The following is a 21,779-nucleotide window of genomic DNA, read 5'->3' on the forward strand; positions in this document are numbered from 1 at the left end:
TCTTGCCGAGGTGAAGTACTTTACACTTGTCAGCATTGAAACGCAGCTGCCACGCATCAGCCCAGTCAACTAAACTATCAAGATCATTTTGCAGTTGCATTTTATTTGACGCTTTTGACGTATTATGAACTTTTGTGTCATCGGCATTCATGGAGCGCACGCTTGGCACTACTTCTGGTAGATCGTTTATAAAAGCGACAAACAAAACCGGCCCAAGAACGCTTCCATGCGGTACGCCACTGGGCACAGTTACCCAGTCTGATACGCTTCCATTAATGCTGTCACGTTGTCTTCTGCCTACTAGGAAATTCCTGATCCAATAGAGTACATTTCCCTCTATTCCCAAAGAATTCACTTTGCGTAACAGTCGCTCATGCGGAACACCATCAAATGGCTTGGCAAAATCGAAGTACAGTGCATCCACTGGCACCCTTTCGTCCAGCAGGCGAGTCCAATTATTCAAGGTAGACAGGAGATTAGTGGTGCATGATCTGCCAGCAATAAAGCCATGCTGACAGTCTGATAGAAGATGGTTAACAGTCAAGTGATCGATAATCCTATCCCTCATAACCGATTCCATCACCTTACACATAACACTTGTGAGACTTACAGGACGGTAGTTACCGAGGTTACTTCTGTCACCTTTTTCGAACAGGGGTGTCACTTGGGCTTCTTTCCAGTCGGCCGGCAAAGTCCGTTCGATTAAGGTTTTTCGAAAGAATATTGTTAAAAGGCCGGCCAGGACGGTTGCTAATTCGTTGAGTAATCTATTGTGGAAACCGTCTGATCCAGATGACTTGTTGGGATTCAGGGAGACCAGGCGCTTGAGAACATCCTCTTCGTGTATCTCAAAACTAGTTAACTTCGAGCCCACTGGTAATACATAACACAAAAGTCGACGGCAATACAGGTTTTATGGCGGCACTCACTTATATCTGAATTCACGAGTAAATGTCCTCGCTCTAGACTGAGAGAACAGAGAAAGAGAGTTCTGTTAGACTGCCATTGCGACGAATGATGAAGCATGCAGTGATTGATGATTATGTGTTTTTTGCCTACAGCTATAGTTTGGCTCAAAGCGTTTCGTTTGACATCGCATTGCATGTGTAAGTTACGCTCGAAGGATGACGGCACCATCGGTTGACCTACTGCATAGTGCAGTGCATTATTGGTGAGGTGCTGTGAAGCTATGAAGGATCATGCACAAATATTTTGCTATGAGACAAACCTCTAGCTTCATGCTACCGGGGCGAGGAACAAACTAAAGTTTGAACAGTGCAAACTAAACAAACAGTATGGGAAACAAACTAAAGTATGAACTAAACAGGAATAAACTTAAGTATGAATAGTGCATTCAAGAACATACTGGACGTAGTTGTCCACTGCTTCGCTAAAAATATATCTCCAAACTACTTGCTTAGTAGAATTTAAGTAGCACTCATTTAGAGTGCTACTTTAAATTACTCATTTTAGAGTGCAGGGTGGCCCAGTGGTTAAAGTTCAGAGTACCAAGATTGGCGCAGAGAGGCGCGGGTTCGATCCCAGCTCTGTGTGCCAGTTTCTGGTCAGAATCGGCAAGGAGGCCGGGCGGTTAAGCATAGCAGAATTGTAGCAGTGAGTTGCGAGTTCGAGACCGCAAAATGCTGCGAATGTTCTGCGATGTTAAGAATCGGCGACAGGCCTACGGCCTAATAACGCTGAAACCGCTATATTATTATATTATGAGTGTTGCGGAAGAATAATGATTTGCGAAGGAATATTATCTACGATATAGAGCTCCAAACTTCTGAGTTGTTAAAAACTCGGGACATATGTAATGTTGCCATTTCTTATCGTGAAATTTTGAAAAATAATATCTGACTGGAATTTATATTAACATAAAAGTAATAATTGAAATTAATATTTCAATTTTTATCCGCTGTGGTGGACATTCTTACGGCGAGCTCCTCCTACCAACCTACCGGCCAAAGCGGCCATCGTCAGTGTGTCTCGAACAGTGGCTTGAGGTGTGTTGACAGTGTGGGCTGTGTGGCCAGTTGGCCACAGCTTTCTATGTAGACCTGTGTCTGAGCCTATGTACTTTGAACAATGCCAATGAACGCTACATAGCCTACCTTTATTTGTCCCAAACTTGGAATGCGTGTTTAGGTTCTCGATTCCATACATTACGGCTGAGTGAACACTTCTAAATATTATGTACAACTTTACAAGAATGAGCAAAATATCTAGTCTAACCTAGAGTGGAATATGTTCAATAACATGCCCAATTATTTTTTTTCTATATTTTCTAGCCAGTAACCAGTATAGTCGAAGTGTAAACTATAATATAAAACAATTGTTAGTGACTGTTAATGTTGTTAATGCAAGATTCAAAATTTATTGAAAATTTCTCTATTTTGATTTTAGATTTCAATTTTAACACAAACTGTGGTGAGCAGAAAAGTTGAAATATTGCATCAGTATGATCAGTAATCATCATCAGTTCAGTTAACTTCAGTTGCATGTTTAAAGGTATAGGGTAAACGCGGTATATTCCGACATGCGACATCGTAGGTAATTCTGTCACCTCTCTAGTTTTTCCTTTATATTAAGCTTTGTTTTAGTTCCATGCATTCGTTGATGGACGAAATGGTGATGTCATACATTTGCGCGACAAACTACTGCCAAAACACTAGGTCACCCCGTCTTGGCCATCTAGCGGGAAAATATTGAGATCCAAATTCCAAAGAGAGACAATGCACGCTACCCACTACCCAGTGAGATCATCGAAAAATGTGTCAAATTTGACAGTTGACCTTGCTCTACCAAATAGTGAATAACTGTTTCTGTTTGTATAGGAACTTCATTAGGAAGAATATTATGGTTTGAGACTTTTAAATACGTCTGTGAATATATTAGGAATCCTTTAAGCAGGATGGAATTCTAATTTTGAAGGTTCATATATTATTTCGATCCACCAAGGCCACTTTTTCTATCCAACATTGTTATTTGAGGCAAAAAATGAACTTCTTATTCTTAAAGGCATAAAATACATAGGCTAACTTGCTCAGTTTCTATAAAGTACCCAACCACTTGGAAGTTTTATGCCTGCACCTTTCACTCAACAATTAAACTTAGACTTATATAAAGTATTAGTTAGTTAAAAGTTTGTCTCTTAAGTTGACCGCAATGAACTAAACTTCATTATGTAATCATTAGGCAGGGATNCACTGCAGTGGAAGGTGAGGTGGTGTAACGTGGTGGTAGGGTTGATTTTTCGATACGTTTTCATATATTAACATGAGAATATATTAACTATACAGAATTCCACACTGCCTTTAAGTATACTTGTATTAGCTGATTTTAAGTGGTAAATAAATTAATAGATGATTAAGTTAAGAAATGGATTTAGACACATGAAAACTAATTCTGTCACAACTTGAATTGGACACACACAGATCATTCCAAGCTGTGTACAAAAATTAAAATTTGCTTAATTAAAAGCTTAATAGTTGTTAATTTAAATCGTAATTAAGTAGTGTTCAATATTCATATTTCATTAGTGTTCTAATTCAAAGCCGTGTTGTATTCCAAATCCAATAGAGCTCACACAGCGCATGGAATTTAAACACGTGGATGACGGCATTACGTATCAGTAGAATTTGAAGCATGGACGGAATACGCCTCACCACGTGCCAAATATTGCCACACACAGTGTCGGAATATAGGGATTTGGTAGGTTTGCATTCTAAAAGCTTTTAAATAAATATGGCAACATTTTGTGACGTTTCATCATTGCTGGCGCATAGTACGGTGTTTTGCAAGTCACGTAAAGCCAACAGAACTCGAGTAATACATACGGTTATTTTTTTATAGTTTTTCATTTCTTGATTCGTCCTTAATGTGTCGGAATATACCGCGTTTACCCTACATTTTATCTGATCAAGTTCAACTATCGAGTGTAAGGTTATATTCACAAGGCTACACAAGCCAAACAAACTTTCCACATGCAAGTTATGGAAAGATAGGGTTCCAAAGGCTGGCTTCCCTTGCCCTTGGGAATCAAGTCACGAAAAATTTAAGAATCGGCAACAGGCCTGGGCCTATTTCTTCAATGCTAATTGCAGACACAGTTGACACTTCTATTCTATTCTAACAGATTAAAAAATTTAGCTCTAGTGTCCAATCCAGGATTGGAACTTTTCGCAGCTACAATGTGACAAATTTTTAATACAATTGGAAATTGGAATCTTGCCACCCGATCGTACACTTTGGTTAACAACTTAACAATTAGGTAGGAGATAATTCATCATCATCTGCAACTTCTAGTTGCAGCCTTAAAGGTAGATGTTTTCTATGCTTGCTCCAATCCAGGATTGGAATTTATCTACATCAGACTAGATGTTTCTGAAATCTCGCAGCTCCGGCATGATAAATTTTTAATACATTTGAATATTGCAGCCCGATCATTGGATTGTGCACTATTGTTAACAATTAGATAGGAGGTAATTCATCTAGCAGGAATCTCATGGTTCCGGAAGTGGCGGGGAAGCAGAAAGCTCTAGTAGCGGCCCTAAAGGCAAAAGGAAGATGTTTCCCTCACTTGCTCCAATCCAAATCCAATATTGTAATTTTCTGGGATGGGTATCCTGATGAATAGATGAAATGATCATTACATATGTATATGTATATTACATTATAATAATCATCATACATATGTAGCATATATGGTAGTCTATGTTAATAACTTAGTAATATAACTTCTTATTCCTTGAAGTTTAAGAGCTGTTAGTTTTGTGATTTCTCAAGTGCAGAAAATATTATTGGTCAAGTTGTGGAAATTTTGCCTGCTTAGATGAACTACACCATCAGCTGCTGAGATGATACTCAATGAGCAGGATTCTGCAGTGATACTAGGTGGTATTTATCTGATATTTAAGCTTAACTTGTCAAGATCATTAATTTTTCATGTGCATACTTTGTTCCTTTCCAGGGATGAGTAAAGGCTTCATGTATATTAATACCTATATATATATTTAATAATTAATTAGAGATCAACACAACTTGACAGAGATCTGTTTCAGATTATCTTTATCGGTTGTTTAAAATTTTCTAATAATGTCCTCATATCTCAAATTACTATCAAAGTGGGATTGCCATGCATGCTTTTTCAAAAAGGTGAGTTAGCCACAATATGTTAACTTATTTTCATATAAAATATACTGTAATATTTAATTAATGAATATGAAAGTTGTTTCTTTTTCAAAAACTTGTAAATGTCCATTGCAACAAAAAGTCAGTGAATACCTGAACTAGGTATATTTGTGTACAGATTATAAAAATATAGTGTAAATTCTTATTTGAGAAACCGACAATTTATGTCTTCGAAATTTTTTGTATTAAAATAAGCTGCAAAACTTTCCCCCAAGCTGCAAAATCTATCCTATTTATTTCGACACATTTGTGTTTGGAGCATTAGTTCATGCGGAAAGGCATTTATATATACTTGAAGACTTTATATAATCTTTAAGCCTGTAGCAGCAATGTTTTAAGCACTCAACAAGTTCTTCAAATATGACAATTGCCATGACATTAAAATCCCAGCTGTATGTCACAAACCTAAGGCATGAGTGCTTAGAGACAGTCACAAATAATATATTAAGATGTTTAAAAATCCTGGAATGAACTTCAGGGAATTTTTTAAGCTGTTCAGAAATTGTTTTCTGTGACATTCGCTCCACCCTCCAAAGTTGTAGCCTAAGACCATTCGGGACCATGTTGAAGAATATATGTATATTTATGTAAGAATGAGGGATGTGTCAAGCAAGCTCTCTGGGTCACCGTTACTTTCCGGTGTGGTGGTAGTCAGATTAGCATCCACAACTGCGATATATTCTTCATAAGAGAATCCATTAAGCTCATGAATGTTCTGATCATGAGGGGCTGGAGATTCTTACAGTTTGTACACTGGAATGCATTATTACGAGCAGCCATTACCATAAGATGCATTATTACGAGCAGCCATTACCATAAGATGCATTATTACGAACAGCCATTACCATAAGATGCATTATTACGAACAGCCATTACCATAAGATGCATTATTACGAACAGCCATTACCATAAGATGCATTATTACGAGCAGCCATGTTGCATTGAGATTTAATTTCTTTTGATAGTATTTTTGAATACTATGAGTCTCTATACATAATTTAAATCACTTTTCCTGTTAAGTTTGTGTACACACATACATTAAATTACGATTTTTCAAGTGTACGAATCTTTATTTCCCCCCACTGTATATTCAAGCGCCCATTATCCATAGTTGCATTCATAAATCACTTATTACAATCACACGTATCATACGAGCATACTTTACCTTTAGACGCATCCATACTACCATCTATTACTCGCTGGTGTATTCACACGTATCATACGAGCATACTTTGCCTTCAGACACACCCATACTAGCATCTATTACTTGCTAACGTATTAAGCGAACAATTCGTCATCGGTTATCCGGCGCACTTATTTCTCTCCCACAGACACACCAGTCATCATGGCACAGGGCCAGCAGACGATGCATATCGTCGAAGATCTACACAGCAGATCCAATAGATCCCTCGGAGGAGACCTTCAGCAAGATCCTTGTGGCCAACCGAGGGGAGATCGCCTGTCGCGTCATCCGCACCGCTCGCCTCATGGGCATCAAGACCGTAGCCGTGCACTCCGATGTCGACTCCTATGCCGTGAGTCTTTTTTTTAGCGCATTTTCTCATTTATGGAAAAAATGCACTATTGTGCTCGCCATGTCCATCTGTCTGTCTGTCCGTCCGTCCGTGACCCCAAATTTTAGTCGACGAGAAAATGCGCTCTCTGTCACTCACTGCAGTGAGTACTGAGTTATATTTTTTTCTCGTTACTTGTTCTCTTGCTGTTATGTATTATTAATCTAATGATTGTCATTAATTAATCCTGTATGTATTAAGTAGTATTAAGCATTTAAGTTGACACCGTGTGCGTTGTGGTCCAAAATGTTAGACAGTGTTGTAGATTTAGAGGCCATGATCCTTTAATCGTAAAGATTTTATATTTTTTTGTATAATTTTAACGAATTATCATATTTTGATGGAAGATCTTTGAATCCTAGGGTCTTAGTTCACATCCTAGTCTCTCGCTATCGTGCCATGCAGTATTATGGATTGCCGCATTATACATAATCCGACATTATGTGTTGCCGTATTATACATAATCCGACATTATGTGTTGCCATATTATACATAAACCTGCATTATGTGTTGCCGTATTATACATAATCCGACATTATGTGTTGCCATATTATACATAAACCGACATTACCGTATGTGTTGCCGTATTATACATAATCCGACNCATAATGTCGAATTATGTATAATGCGGCAACCCATACTGCCGCATTATACATAATTCGACATTATGGGTTGCCGCATTATACATAATTCGACATTATGGGTTGCCGTATTATACATGATCCGACATTACGGGTTATCTTATTATACATAATCCTACCAAAATATTTCAGTATATTATATGTTAGTTAATTTATATATAGCAAACTATCAGATGTATCAGGTGTATGCGCTGACCTTAAGCTTAGGTATCAAGTTTGCATGGCTCGTGTGTAGCGTCTCTGTCTTGCCCGCTGCCCGACACTGTGTCATCTCGTGATCAATCCACGCAATCGTTGCTGCTAAGTTCTTAACTTTTTGGTCACCCTTGACCGCTAAAGAAACTATTTTTGCCTCCTTTTTAAAATAATTTCTGCGTGATAGATAAATAGTTTTCCGTGAATTATTAGATATTCGGTCTTTCAATGAATTAACTGTTGTAAAATATACTTGAATTACCGCCTTCTCGTTTTTTCCTCTTCTTGCTACTGCATTAGTCACATATTCACAAAATTCTCACGATCAATTGCTCTTCTACTAAGAACCATTATTTTCTTTTACCATTTAGGGATACCCCTTTGTACGAATAAACTCGTGAGTGTTGTGAGTAAAAGTATCAAATCTTCCTTTAGTAGCGGGAAAGATTAATTTCAGTGCAATCATTTAGATAATGGATTTAAATTAAATAAAAAGTTACATCTAATTTATATTTCGTGTTGAGAGTCGTTTTTTGAATCACCTGGTATCTTAGATAAACGTGTTGCGTGCATTCCGGTACTCGAGCAAAGAGATCTTGCGTGATGATTTAATACCAAGTCATGTGAACGTAACACGCCAACTAATGTGAAAATACTAACTTCATAACTAATTATTTACCAGTATCTTGTCATATATTGCTTAGGTAAATACAATTCTAACGCTGGATATTCTAAATTACTTCAATGGTCCTAACTGAAAAAATTAAGTCTCGACCGAAAAAAGGAAAAGGTCGCACTCGACGATGTTACTGAGAAGTTACAAGCTATACCTTATTTGGCAGTTAAAATGTTCTAGTGAGCGCAAAATGACTTGCACTGATGGTTGCCGCCACGTACGACAGTTCTAAAATGTTCTCTGTTGCGTACGAGCGTCCTCAGGTTGCTACACTCAATAGTTTACGTATGATTCAAGTTGAAAGTTATGTTCCCGGAGAGTGGCATACGGCGGTAGAGGGTTAAGAGACAATTCAATGGCAATTTGATCGCTTGTGTGCTGGTTTAATTGCGAAGACAACCCTGAGGCCACATTCAAATTGGGTTTCCTTTTATTAAAAAGCCAAGCTATTAGAGCTATTAAATATTTTCCATGTCTCTTGCTAATTTTAGACTGTTGTGTTAATCTGATGAATTTCATCATCAGTATTCGCTTTCATTGTACGGTTATGTTCTTGGCCTATGCATTGTAATGTTTTAGTACGCACTTTTTTCTAACTCTTTAATTTGGGATTATAAAATTAAATCGTTCATCACATCGTTTTATCGTTTCCTTGGTTAAACCTGCTCTCGATGGCGCGGTGAGGTTTGTTCAAAGTAAAGCATTTGATTGTGTTTGCCCCTAAGTCCATGTCCGTCAAATTGTGAAAGTATGAAAAAGAAGACTAGTGACAATCCTGATATAAAATAGGGTTATTTTTAGCGTATTTTCTCATTGAAAAAAGGCGCTATTGTGCTCTTCACATCCGTCCGTCCGTGACTTCACGTCACGGACGGACAAGAAAATGCGCTCTCTGTCATTCATTGCAGTGAATACTGATCTAATTTTTTGGCTATTATGAGAAGAAAATCTAACTCAACGTTTTTTTTCTAGAAAGAAGAAGAATAGAAACTGTAATCGAATATAAAATTGTCATATTATCCATGTTCATCCTGGTAATGTTTATAAATTAACTGAAATTTCGTGTTTCAGCCTCACGTAAAGATGGCGGACGAGGCCGTATGTCTGGGCACTGCGCAGGTGAAGGATTCTTACCTGCGCGTCGACAGGATCCTCGACGCCATCCACGCTACCAAGGCCGATGTCAGTTCTGCCTCCTTAACTTGATATGGAAATACAGTTCATTACTGTTGATCAGGTCACCTGCTTATTTGGGTTAAATTTTCGGAAATCAAAACATGTTCGTTCCCGTTTTGATCACAAAATATGTTCGCTCCCGTTAAGGGGAGACCCTATTGATTTTAGTAATCTTCGCTGTTCAGAAATATAGTTGTATTGAAAAAAGCAACTATATTATTTAACGTGTGAAACACAGATCTAACTTAAAATGGTCACTTAGGCCTCCTGCTTATTTGGGTTAAATTTTCGTAAATCGAAACATTTTCGCTCCCATTTTGATCGAGATGAGGAGGTCCGATCCGATTGATTGATCTTCACTGTTCAGAATGTAGTTGTATTGAAAAAAAACACCGTATTATTTTACGTGTGAAACACAGATCTGACTGAAAATTTCTCTCGTAAGTAATACAGTTGGTTGAATAGGCATCTTAAGTTGAGTCTCTATGATAGGAGATTGATTCTTTTATTGATTGATTTGTACATGTTACAATCTGAATAATGGCGTCTGATTATATGTGAATCATGATATGTTATCTTAAATATCACAGCATATGGGGTGTATTAGAAAAGCACCGCTCATTTGGTCAGGTAAATGACTCCCTTCTAACTAGACATGACTCCGTGTAACTTATGGTTACTTCACAAGCTGTAACTGCCTCTAAAAGCTAACTAATTGGCGTGGAGTGAAGACACGTTGCGCAATGCATTAGCATATCCGATAATCACTCACTTCCAAAAGTTTCTACATTGAATGAGATTGAAGTTGTCTTTCAATTAGGCTGCTCTGCGAAGGATTAGGGTTTGCATCCGACGTATCAATCATTTCAGCTTATGTAAAAGAGATAAGATACTTGAGACCACACCTCGTCTATCACATATCGAACATATAAGTTTTATGTATCTCGCGTATAATATAATAATAATAATTTTAAAGCGAAGAAAACGCCACAAAAATTCAGTATTTCTCTATTGAAAACGTTTCGGTTTTTTTTCTTATGACTCCAAACTTTATTAATTTTCTGACTGTATTTGTGTTCTAGATTTATCGAATTGACGATGGAGCTGGTCTCCAAAACGTTTTCAATAGAGAAATGCTGAATTTTTGTGGCGTTTTATATTAATATTAATAATAATAATTTATTAATGATATTAATTATAATAATTAATAATAATAATTGCTGCTAAAGTCAACACTATCCCTGGTGAGCACACTTTTAGTCCCGTCCACACGCTCAAACTAATCGTCAGTCTTGCATGTCACGCCAAAGTTTGACTGACAAGACGGAAGACTGACGAGCGTCCACACGCTCAAACTTTCCTTCAGTCTTGTGCGCTCGTGGCAATGAAGGAGCTAGTGCTGCTCGCTGCAGTGATCGCAGTTTGTACCATCAAAATTAGGTTAAAGCGCTGCAAACGTGCGCGGTGGTTCCGAAAATGGTTTTAAAAAAATACCACAATGAGGGTTGATAGACAACATCTCTACTAGCTCCAGTCCGCTTTGACGACTTCATTTTGACACATTCTTTTCGAAATAGAGTTTATTTTCTTCGTTACAAAGTCTTTGTTTGCTGTAGGATCAACTTCTTTGCACTAATCAATGTCGCATATGCCAGTGTTCTCTTATTCTCGTCACTGTAGCTTTTTGATTGAATTTACCACAAACAAGGGAAACTACGATATAATTCGATAAACTCACCAAAAGAAATCGTGAAACCAGTGTCGGATATCTTGAGATATTAAAAACTAGAGCTAGCGAGGAACAATGTCAGCTCTCAATATCAATATAGACTGAGATAGAGTAAAAGTTTGACCAATTTGTCGGTTGCCCTTCCACACACTCAAACTTATCGTCAGTCTTGCATGAACCCAAAGGTCTCGTCAGTCCGTCTTTTCCAGGTTTGTCAAACCTCAACTCCGCCCACCCGTCTTGCAAGACGTCAAACTTTGAGCGTCCACAGTCCACACGCTCCGTCTTGTTGGTCAAACCTGGCATGACATGCAAGACTGACGATAAGTTTGAGCGTGTGGACGGGGCTTTAGTCCAAACGACTTGTTGTTGTGGCCATCACACTGTTAGAAAAATTACCGTTAACGTTATTACCGGCGTTTCAGTGGCCGGTCGGCACGTGAAAAGACACACCGTGTCGCCGTTTTTATTCTAATTTAACACTAGAAATCCGTGAAACATCTGATAAAAACGGCCAAACAGCTTATTTTCACGGGGCGACCGGCCACTAGAATGCCAGTGGGACCGTTTTTTCACCGTTTTTTTTTTTTCAACAGTGCACTATCCCTAGTTTCAGTAACTTTCAGTCGAAACGACTTGCTACGGCGACTATTGTTAACATCATCTTTGGTGAACAAATCCTCACTCATAATTGCTTGCCATATTTACCCAAATTAGCATAGTTTAACCGTAATCATCACTTATCAGCTGTGTATGTCTAAATTCTGTTATATTGATTCATTCGATATATGATTATATTGTTGATTTGATGTAATATGAAATTAATTCTCATATGTATAGCACCAACATTGCACCCTCTCCTAGAGCAGATCCTCACTGTTTTCCTCTATCGCTATAATAGGCGGAAGAAACCACTTATGAAGAGACAGTTATTCATTCATAGTTTAGTTCATCCCAGTGTGCATCTAGTAACGCCTATATTGTGACTTTCACATTCGTTGAGCGGAGCAGCGATTTTAATGTGCACTCGCTAGAACATATTCGGACTAAGAATACGCCAGTATTTAAATGCATATCAATTTCCAACACTGTTGCATTTACCATATTTACTTCAACCATTCACCCAACGCAGTCACATCCGTCCGTGAGACATGACGACATCGTAAAAGTTCATAGCCCCAGGTAGTAACAGTGGTATCCTCGATACGGTTTTATCTTCATTCACTGCACCTTCGAAAACAGCTGCATTTTCCTTGAAGCACGAGGTATTATCTTGGCTATTCACTCACTCAGTCACATCCATAAAAACTGAAATTAGTGCTGTGATGAAGATTAATTGAATTGAGCTTCACCTTACTACAGGATACGACGGCATCGTAGAAGACGCGGAAGCGTGCGTGCGGATCGCTCGTGAGATCGGCTACCCGGTGATGATCAAGGCGTCGGCAGGAGGCGGCGGTAAGGGCATGAGGATCGCTTGGGACGACCAGCAGGCCAGGGAAGGATTCAAGCTCTCGTCACAAGAGGCAGCGTCTAGTTTCGGAGACGATAGGATACTTGTGGAGAAGTTTGTCGACAAGCCACGGCATATCGAGATACAGGTGAGTAGAATGCACCTCGTTACGCTATCAGTGTTGATTGTGTAGCTTCGAAGAAATTTTGCCACCTGCCCTTAATTGTGTTTTATCATTTTGTATCAGTCTAAAATAAATTTAAGTACAGCAGTGTTAAACTTAACAAGTTGGAATTTGGGCTTCTGACTCACTAATCGACATTAGATAAGTTACTCCATGACACATGTGTCATAGTGATTTGTGAAATTTAATTAATGAAACTCCTGCAAACCATTATTCATGAAACTCAACGAACATTTTCATTTTGAACTGATCTTTAATGGTGTCAAACTATGAGAAGTAAAATTTAAATCAATGAAATTCACGTGCTCAATGTATTTGACTGCTGTTTGGCGTTGCAGGTTCTTGGGGACAAACATGGCAACGCAATCTACCTCAACGAGCGCGAGTGTTCAATACAGCGCCGCAACCAGAAAGTCATAGAAGAAGCACCGAGGTGAAGGCTCTCACCTAGCGCTAAATATTTTCTCACATAGAGCTCGTGTATCCTGTATACGCCTAACTCACTTATAAAGCCTAGGTATACTATATACGACTAACTCAATTACGGACCTTTGTATCCTTGATACTCCTAACTTGCGAGACTTATGTAGGTAACTCCTAACTTGCGAGACTTATGTAGGGATCATAGATACTCTTAAATCTCTCTCAAGTGCTTTGCCGCCGTAGAGATTGACCTATCTTCTTGTGTGTTGTCATTATGTCGATATTTCATTAATGACCATTCAGCTCGTCTGGCATGCCACTGTTTAGACTGTTTGCTCTCCACAACTCCATTCTAATGACCGAAGGAAAGAACAAATTGTATCTTATTCAATGCCATTCCTACGAAGGACGCCTGTGCTCGAGCTGGATACAACTAACCCTAATCATGTTATGCTTAATCTTACATAATTTTTTCTAATGTACTGGTAGCAAAAATTTCTATTAAGAACTTGAAAAACCTTTTCTTGCATCCCCTTTACATCCACTTGCTTCTTTTGCTTTGTCCCGCCTCTGACGCAACCAAGACCCTCCAACTCCTAGCCTCCTGCCTCTTTCATGCATACACTTTCATCACAGCTCCAACTTCGCCTTATTGATCTCATCACCTGTCGCTCTCTTGGCATCGACATTCCCACCCATACTCACCCAGAATGCGATGCGTAAATGACCACTCACTCGTATTTTTTGGGCTGTATGTATACAGGGTGTCCCAAAAAAAACGATACCCAACTTTGAATGGCTGTAACTCGAAATGTAATAGAGTTAAAAAAATTTGAAAGGTCAGAATTTGTTCCCTATGTTTTTCTCCATCTCTCCACCGAAAATCAGACAGATCGATGTAGCCATAAGCGTTTGATAGAACTTTCAGTGACATGTGCTAAAATCGTGCTTGCGCAAAGTTTTAGTAAGATCATTTTGCATAATCATTACGTTGTCTTGACATGTTTTCTTTCCGCTGTTTTATTTTTTAGCGCATTTTCTCATTTATGAAAAAATGCAAGTAATGAGTATGCAAAATGATCTTACTAAAACTTTGCGCAAGCACGATTTTAGCACATGTCACTGAAAGTTCTATCAAACGCTTATGGCTACATCGATCTGTCTGATTTTTGGTGGAGAGATGCAGAAAAACATAGGAAACAAATCCTGACCTTCCAAAATTTTTTATCTCTATTTTTTTCGAGTTACAGCCATTCAAATTTGGGTATCGTTTTTTTGGGACACCCTGTATATCTCCCTACGCAAAACGGACGTCAGTGCATCAGCCGCATGTGCAGCGTGCTCCTGCTCTTCACACCCTACCCACGTTCATACACGTCACACGCAGCGTGTTGCTGCTTCTCAATGCACACCACACGCTACACGCAGTGTATTCATGCCCTCCCAATCTTTCACGCTACCCTCAGCATATTCGTGCCCACGTAACTCTACACGGTATTCGCAGCGTATTCCTGGACGCGGCGACGCGGGCTGCGATGGGCGCGCAGGCAGTGTCGCTGGCCAAGAACATCGGCTACTCCTCGGCCGGCACAGTCGAGTTCCTCGTAGACTCCAAGAAGAACTTCTACTTCCTCGAGATGAACACTAGACTACAGGTCCCTCCTGCGCCTATAGTTCTCATGAGTTCACGTATTTATTATGTATAACATTCGGCATTTTGTTAGGCCTCTGAAGAGCTTGTACACTTTCTATTTTCGCTCGAGTTTTGTTAACAATGATGCGTCTGTTGTGTTCGCTCGAGTTCATTTAGTTATTACGTCCAATACTCGGCATTTCACAAGGCCTCTGATGTGCTAACACACTTTCTATCATTACATAAGTTATGTTTGCAATGAACGTGCTCCATTGCGACTCAAAATTACTTGCTATTATTACATAGGTTTTTATTTAATAACCGTCTTTCTTCCCGGCTGATTCAAATGTATACATGACGTTTAATCACAAATCTTTTAAAAAAACAAATATTGATTGCTCATTCACTACCTATCTATTATCGATGTTTAATGTACGTTTGATGTTGGGCAGGTAGAGCATCCCATCACTGAATGCATCACGGGTGTCGACCTCGTGCATCAGATGATCAGAGTGGCTAAAGGTTCGTTAACTGGATGGAGTGTTTTAGAACTTAGGCGCAGACGGCCGCTTGAAAATAATTTTGTTATCGAAACTACACATGGCAAGTAAGATTGTGGGGGCGAACGATAGTTTGACTTTAAAAATGACTGTTCAAATGCTTACTTTAATATATTCTGACGTACTATTTATTTTCAAGTTGGTATTGAATTGTCAGGGTATTTGATAAGTTGCAATTTTTTATCCGGAATGCGCTATGTACTTGTGATGTCCAACTTCCAGGCCACCCTCTGAAGCTGCGTCAGGAGGACGTGCAAATCAGAGGCTGGGCCATCGAGAGCCGCGTGTACGCTGAGGATCCCTTCAAAAGCTTCGGCCTGCCATCCATAGGCCGACTCTCGCGCTACCAGGAGCCCCTGCACATTGATAAGGTCATTGCGGTTGTCAACCACAGAATAATTGAGTTCTGTTTTTGTGGCGCCGCATTGGAAACACGTTCTCTTTTTTCCTTTGAAGGATTTTCGATTAACTTTTAGGAGTGAAACTACAATTATTAACATTCATCGATCAAGAAAATCAGTTAGAGTATATTTGTATATTTTCTGGTCAGTTTGCTTAAAGGAGACAAATTAGATAAATTTCCACTAAGACACAGCTAGGATTAGTGAATTTCAAGACGCACAGTTCATCTAGGAAAAAATTCTAGAAACTTTTAATGAGATCCTAGTATTTCTTTAAGTGTTCTGCAATATTTATCGTCTACTTTAACTATTTCATCTACTTACTAAGCAGAGAAACGCCAATAGTCTCATTATTCCCTTCTCCCATCGCGCGCTTTTTCTAAGGTGCACGCTGGCTTTTGAGTTAATTTAGGAAAATATGCGTGATCAATGTACAATTCAGTTCGCTCGTTTGTGCATGAAAGTATTCCATGGATGTACAGGTTCGGTGCGACAGCGGCGTGGAAGAAGGCAGCAACATCAGCATCTACTACGATGCGATGATCTGCAAGCTCGTGTGCTACGGTGACACAAGGGAAGAGGCCATCCGGACCTCCATCAAAGCCCTCGACGCCTACGTCATCCGAGGTCCTTACAGAGGGCTGGTTGTGCTGGATTTCATTTATTTTTGCTAGATATTTGACTGTCTATTTGTTTGTTTCTTCTTAATGTCAAATTTCATACAAAGATATTTGTTTCTCTTATTTATGTCAACTTCTCTGAATTCTCTGATTCGTCTCTGACAACTTACATAGAAAGAAAATGTTTTTATTTATGGCCAATGGAGATACTCCTCCCTTTCTGAAAAATCAGAAGTAGACTCGTCAATCCTTCTCAAAATGAAAAATTTTGCCACAGGCGTGACTCACAATATTCCCCTGCTGCGTGACATCCTAACGGAAGAGAGGTTCTGCAAAGGTGACATCTCGACGAACTACCTGCCTGAGGTCTACCCCGATGGCTTCAAGGGCAAGCAACTCTCTGATGATGAAAAGGTTGCATCACCTCTATCAAATTTTATTCTGATATTATCACATAGTGCTAATATACAGTGCTCAACAATACTAATATATATAACAATAATATTATATAATAATTACATAATATATATAACAATACTACTCAATATAGATATAGTGCTAAATAATGGATGCGTCTTTCGTTTCTCCGGAAATTTTGATTACTTTTTCTTGTTTATTAATTTTTCCTTAGCTAAGTATTCAAATTTAGGAAATTTTTTGATTAGCTTCAAACGAAGGCTCGTAAATTACTCCAGACTTGTGTTGCCTAACTAACATTTAAAACCGTGTTGCAGTTCGAACTGATCTCCATGCTGGGATGCGTGCACGCCAAGGAGTTGCTACGTAACCGCCAAATCCGCAACCGCACTCGTCAGAAGTCGCGTGACCGCTCGCCTACCCGATGGGAAGTGGTAGCTTCTGTGGGGGGCGAGCACACGCCTGTCACCGTCTACAGAGACGGCTACAATTTCAGGGTACGTGGGTACAACTTCGTGTATTCGAGAACAGGCATGGTGCTGGTTACTTCAACCATGCGAAATTTAAGGTCTTTTTACGGCGCATTTTTAAGTAACTTCATCGACGAATGCTTATTCAGTTCATAATGTTGTGTCACTTTATCTTGTTGATTTTACACGAGTGTTTTGAATATTTTATTTTGAATATATAATATATACTGAATATATATTTTACTCCTGTGTTTAAACATATGAATTGTTCATTAAATTATTTGTCTCAAGAAATTTATCGTGAAGGGAAGCAATTTAATCCAGCCTCTTGGAAGACTTGTTTATTTAATGTTGGTCTTCTCATGCGCGAGTTTTGCAGTGCAAATGCAACTATTTGTAACGAATTTTCCAATGTTAGCTACTGAGATATTGTTCTCGGTTGTTTAATCTCCATATTTTAAATGCAGACTGAAATTGGCGGAAGAGAGGCGATCGTAAGCGGCTCGTTCGATTTAGCGAGCCCACTTCTGGAGGCGAAAGTCAACGATAACCACGAGACCATGCAGCTCATAAGGATGGATATGGCTGGAGGAATCAGAATCAGGTGAGCAGTGTTTGCAACGCTGATAACTAATACGCATTCAATACTGCAATTAACCTCCTGCTCGGGAAATCCTTCCCTGCAAATGAACTTGTGACCACTGCTAAAGGAAAGGATTTTGATTTTTCGTCCCCCTCGGAGTCGTAAAGTAAAGATGCAGCGAATTAGAGAAATTTCATTAAACCATCAATATAGTTACCATAGAATTAATCATAATTTTAAAGGGTGGATCCATACTTGGCGTCAGTAATTTCAATAAATCACCCCTGGGAGTGCGGCAATAATGTCTTCCATTGTCTTTGCAAAATTTTCATTGTTTAAGGCTTGTGCATCCTCTCAATGATAATCCAGCCAAGATTAGAGGATCAATAAGGTTTGATGAGTCGATATTTTTCAAAAAATTTTGCAGGTATCAAGCCAGGATTTTATTTTATAAATTGCCTCACAATAATTTTACTTCTCTGCACGGCCGTCTTCAAGCAAGACTTCGGCCATTGCATCGATAACGGAAGTTTGATGAAATTTTCTGTACATTTCAGATACAAAGGAACTGCATTTCAAGCTCGCGTTGTGTCGAAGCTCGCTCACGAATACCTCAACATGATGCCCGAAAAGACCGTGGCTGATGAGAGCAAGATGGTCGTATCTCCCATGCCGGGACTTGTTAAGAACGTGTCCTGTCAGGTCGGCGACATGGTGGCTGAAGGACAGGAGCTTTGTGTCATCGGTGAGACTGTTTCCAGTAACTCACAGTTTCTATGTAGTCACACATGGGTATTAAGAACATCGTTCCATATAAATTTTTGGCATTTCATTGAAATGTGTAAAATTTTTTGTGAATTCAGAATTTTAGGTGTAATACCATATGTTCTTCTAGCTTGCATTTAAATTCAAGTCAAATGTTCACGCACGTGTGTTTTTCTTTACTTCACTCTCGATCGAATGTTTTACCCTTGGAAATGTTCAACAGACGGACACTTTCTGTATGGAGTCATGGTAGTATTATTTATGGTGAACATGTTTTCACTACACTCGTGTGACGTATTGCCTCTGGGTGTATATTATCTAAATTCATTGTAAATACATACATTATATCCTCAATGTACATAGATTAGCTGAGAGGAAATGATTAAAGGCTAGCATTTTGGTTTAAGATCTAGTTCGTGGCATTGATATCTTGCCGATGACCTACAGAGGCCATGAAGATGCAGAACTCGTTGACTGTGGCCGCTTCAGGGAAGGTGAAAGCTGTCAACATTAAGGTCGGCCAAACCGTCGATGAAGAGGAAGTTCTTGTCGAGCTCGAGTGATTCTGAAAATCTTTGGTTTAATTTGGAAAATTTTCTCTCGCGTTTGGGGCGGAAATGTGCGGAAGGCCACGAGAAGTTCCTCACTCCCTTACACGGAAAATTCTTCCCGTAAAAATACCCGATGTTTTCTTTTATAGATTTTACTGTGCTAGCAACCGTAAGTAACAAATCCTACTATTTTCTGCAGATATTGCCCCTTCAGAGGTGTATAAAGTACGCGTTGATCATTGACACTCGCAGACCAAAGGCTTCGTCAGAAAAAAATTCTCTCATTTTAAAATGAATAATTGTTTCAAATATTTTTCTGTACAATTGTTATGTGAATGATTATTCCGTTTTGATGATTAATTTTTGAAGTTGGTATCTGTCACGATCGCCGTGACGAGTAATACAAGTTTAAGAAATGGAAGTACAAATTGCTGCTATATTACCTAGCCCTCGACACGAATGCTAACTCGTGTTCATAAATTATGAGAATTGGACGATGAGATCATGACCTGCTTTTCACCTCTGCATTATTTTTTCACACAACTTTCACTGTCGAATATTAGAGTCCATTTTCCAGATATGAACGTCTTCCTGTTTTGTTCTGCACCCATGACACTAAGTTGAATCATATGCCTTTGTCTTTTTGAAGCACACTTTAGAATTGTTTTTATCTCGAAATAACTGGATTGTGGCGACCTGATTGGTTGCTTGTATTTACTACCTGAATTGAATCTAGAGAGCGGGGTTGGGAGTTTTCGTGGAACGTTATAGTTACTATGAGGTTACTGTACATAGTTCAAATTATACTAGTTGAGCTGAGTGGTAGGTCAGTGGTAGCTGAAAGCGCTTTTTAGGTTATAGAAGCTTAGCATGCTTTCATCCCGGTTTCTAGTTTCCTTCGTGGCATTTTTCTCAACTTGAAAGACATGTATGACCAGTAATACGTTCAAAAATCTATGGTTTAATTTATTTATTTTCTTGAGTTCTATAATTGGCATGTGATATTAACATAGCATAGAACTGCGCTGTGTTTTAGACCACTTGTCATAACGTGACTTGCATTTATAAGCGTTTCATAATGGTAATGAATTATAAGTGTGATTATTTCAACTTTTCAATGATTGTAGATACTTGTGTTGAATATTTACTTGTATTGCTGTTGACTTGTTTTAGATTATTAATAGTTGTTTCAATTTGTTTGGTTACTTTGCTGAACGATGAGGCTTGTTTCTCACTGGTCTACAATGCTACGTGTTAAATGTTCTTTGATGACAATTGAATAATTAAAAAATATGTGAGCACGGCTCGGTGGTCCTTTTTGTGTACCAACAAGCAATCTGTATTTGTAAATGTATCTTTTATCTGTAGCCTTGGTGGCCTCTTTATTCTTTCTTTCATGTTGACAAATGTATGATCATATGATGAATTTACTGATATTAACTAAACGAGAAAGAATCTTATTTGCTTTCACGATGAAAACTGACATGAACTCTGCATGGGGTCAATATCTTGAACTGAAGACGCGTTGGGAGTTCTCTAAAATCTTTCAGATCTCAGCTGGTATACTTTTTTACTTTTCTTCGGGAATCCAGAAGTATTGTTTTGCTCGTTTCTATTTTTGGGATTGTTGATCGACGGCTCTTCCGCGTGGGATTTGAATTATTGTGAAGGATTCCTTGCATTGACCATTCTCGTCTCTCGTTCAAGCGGCCAATGTGCGATTCGCATTTCAGACTTTCTGTTGCTGTTATATTTTTCGTCTGAACTGTTGACGGTGTTCTTTTCTCGCTAGCTTCAGAGCGAGAAGCGATAGGAAAACTTGCGTCATTTTTCTGCGTTGTCGAAGTTTGATTTGAGAAAGTTTGTGATAATATTGTCGTGCTACCACTGTAAGAATTATCGGTGCGAGAGGCTGCCATGATCCAGCCACCATCAAGGCAAAATGTATTTTGACCGGCACTTAAATGCTGCGTTGCCAACTACTTTTTGGCCGAGGATATCATCGACAGCTCATCATACCAGACTTTAGCTAATGTGCCTAATCGAAAATATCCATACCTGACACCATCTCTACATGCCAGATTTGTGCAATCTGGTATAAAAATAAACGTGGTGGCAACGTGGTTAATTGTGCTGCCAGATATATTTAGTACGAAACTATAATCAACCTCAAAACCCTGAGTACTCGTACTTCCAGATTTACCATTTTATGTCCATGTCAATATTGGCCATTTATCGTTTGTAGTTCCATTAATAACAATCTTCAACGCCGTTTTAAGTGAAAGCTTTTTTTGGGGTTATTTTACTTGCACATTTTTACAATTTGCATCTTTACTAATGGGCATGATTTACTGAAATTTTGGTTACTTACCACACGGTATTCTGAAGTGAACTCGTAATTACCATTGTTGTGTGTGCTCCCATTGATACTCGTACGCCGTTTATAGCATCATGTAGAAAGACGAGCGTTGAATTTTGGCTGATTTTCTGTTAATAAACTATAATTTTTTGTGAAATGATTGTTTAGCCTTTGCG

The 21,779-nt window shown here is 38.8% G+C and overlaps 1 protein-coding gene across 1 annotated transcript; it reads left to right on the forward strand.

Moving 5' to 3' along the window:
- The first annotated feature begins 4,971 nt into the window (after window positions 1–4,971).
- On the forward strand, window positions 4,972–21,755 carry LOC108665480 (propionyl-CoA carboxylase alpha chain, mitochondrial-like). Its single transcript, XM_018152236.2, is given in 14 exon segments — window positions 4,972–5,157; window positions 6,525–6,728; window positions 9,351–9,461; window positions 12,354–12,785; window positions 13,160–13,254; window positions 14,749–14,899; window positions 15,330–15,399; window positions 15,660–15,808; window positions 16,321–16,465; window positions 16,736–16,872; window positions 17,193–17,372; window positions 17,813–17,949; window positions 18,486–18,673; window positions 19,141–21,755. Coding segments are annotated over 14 exon segments (2,175 nt in total). The 5' UTR covers window positions 4,972–5,097; the 3' UTR covers window positions 19,257–21,755.
- Window positions 21,756–21,779: the final 24 nt, after the last annotated feature.

This window comes from Hyalella azteca, unplaced genomic scaffold (genome assembly GCF_000764305.2).
Source record: "Hyalella azteca isolate HAZT.00-mixed unplaced genomic scaffold, Hazt_2.0.2 contig4447, whole genome shotgun sequence".
Taxonomy (NCBI): domain Eukaryota; kingdom Metazoa; phylum Arthropoda; class Malacostraca; order Amphipoda; family Hyalellidae; genus Hyalella; species Hyalella azteca.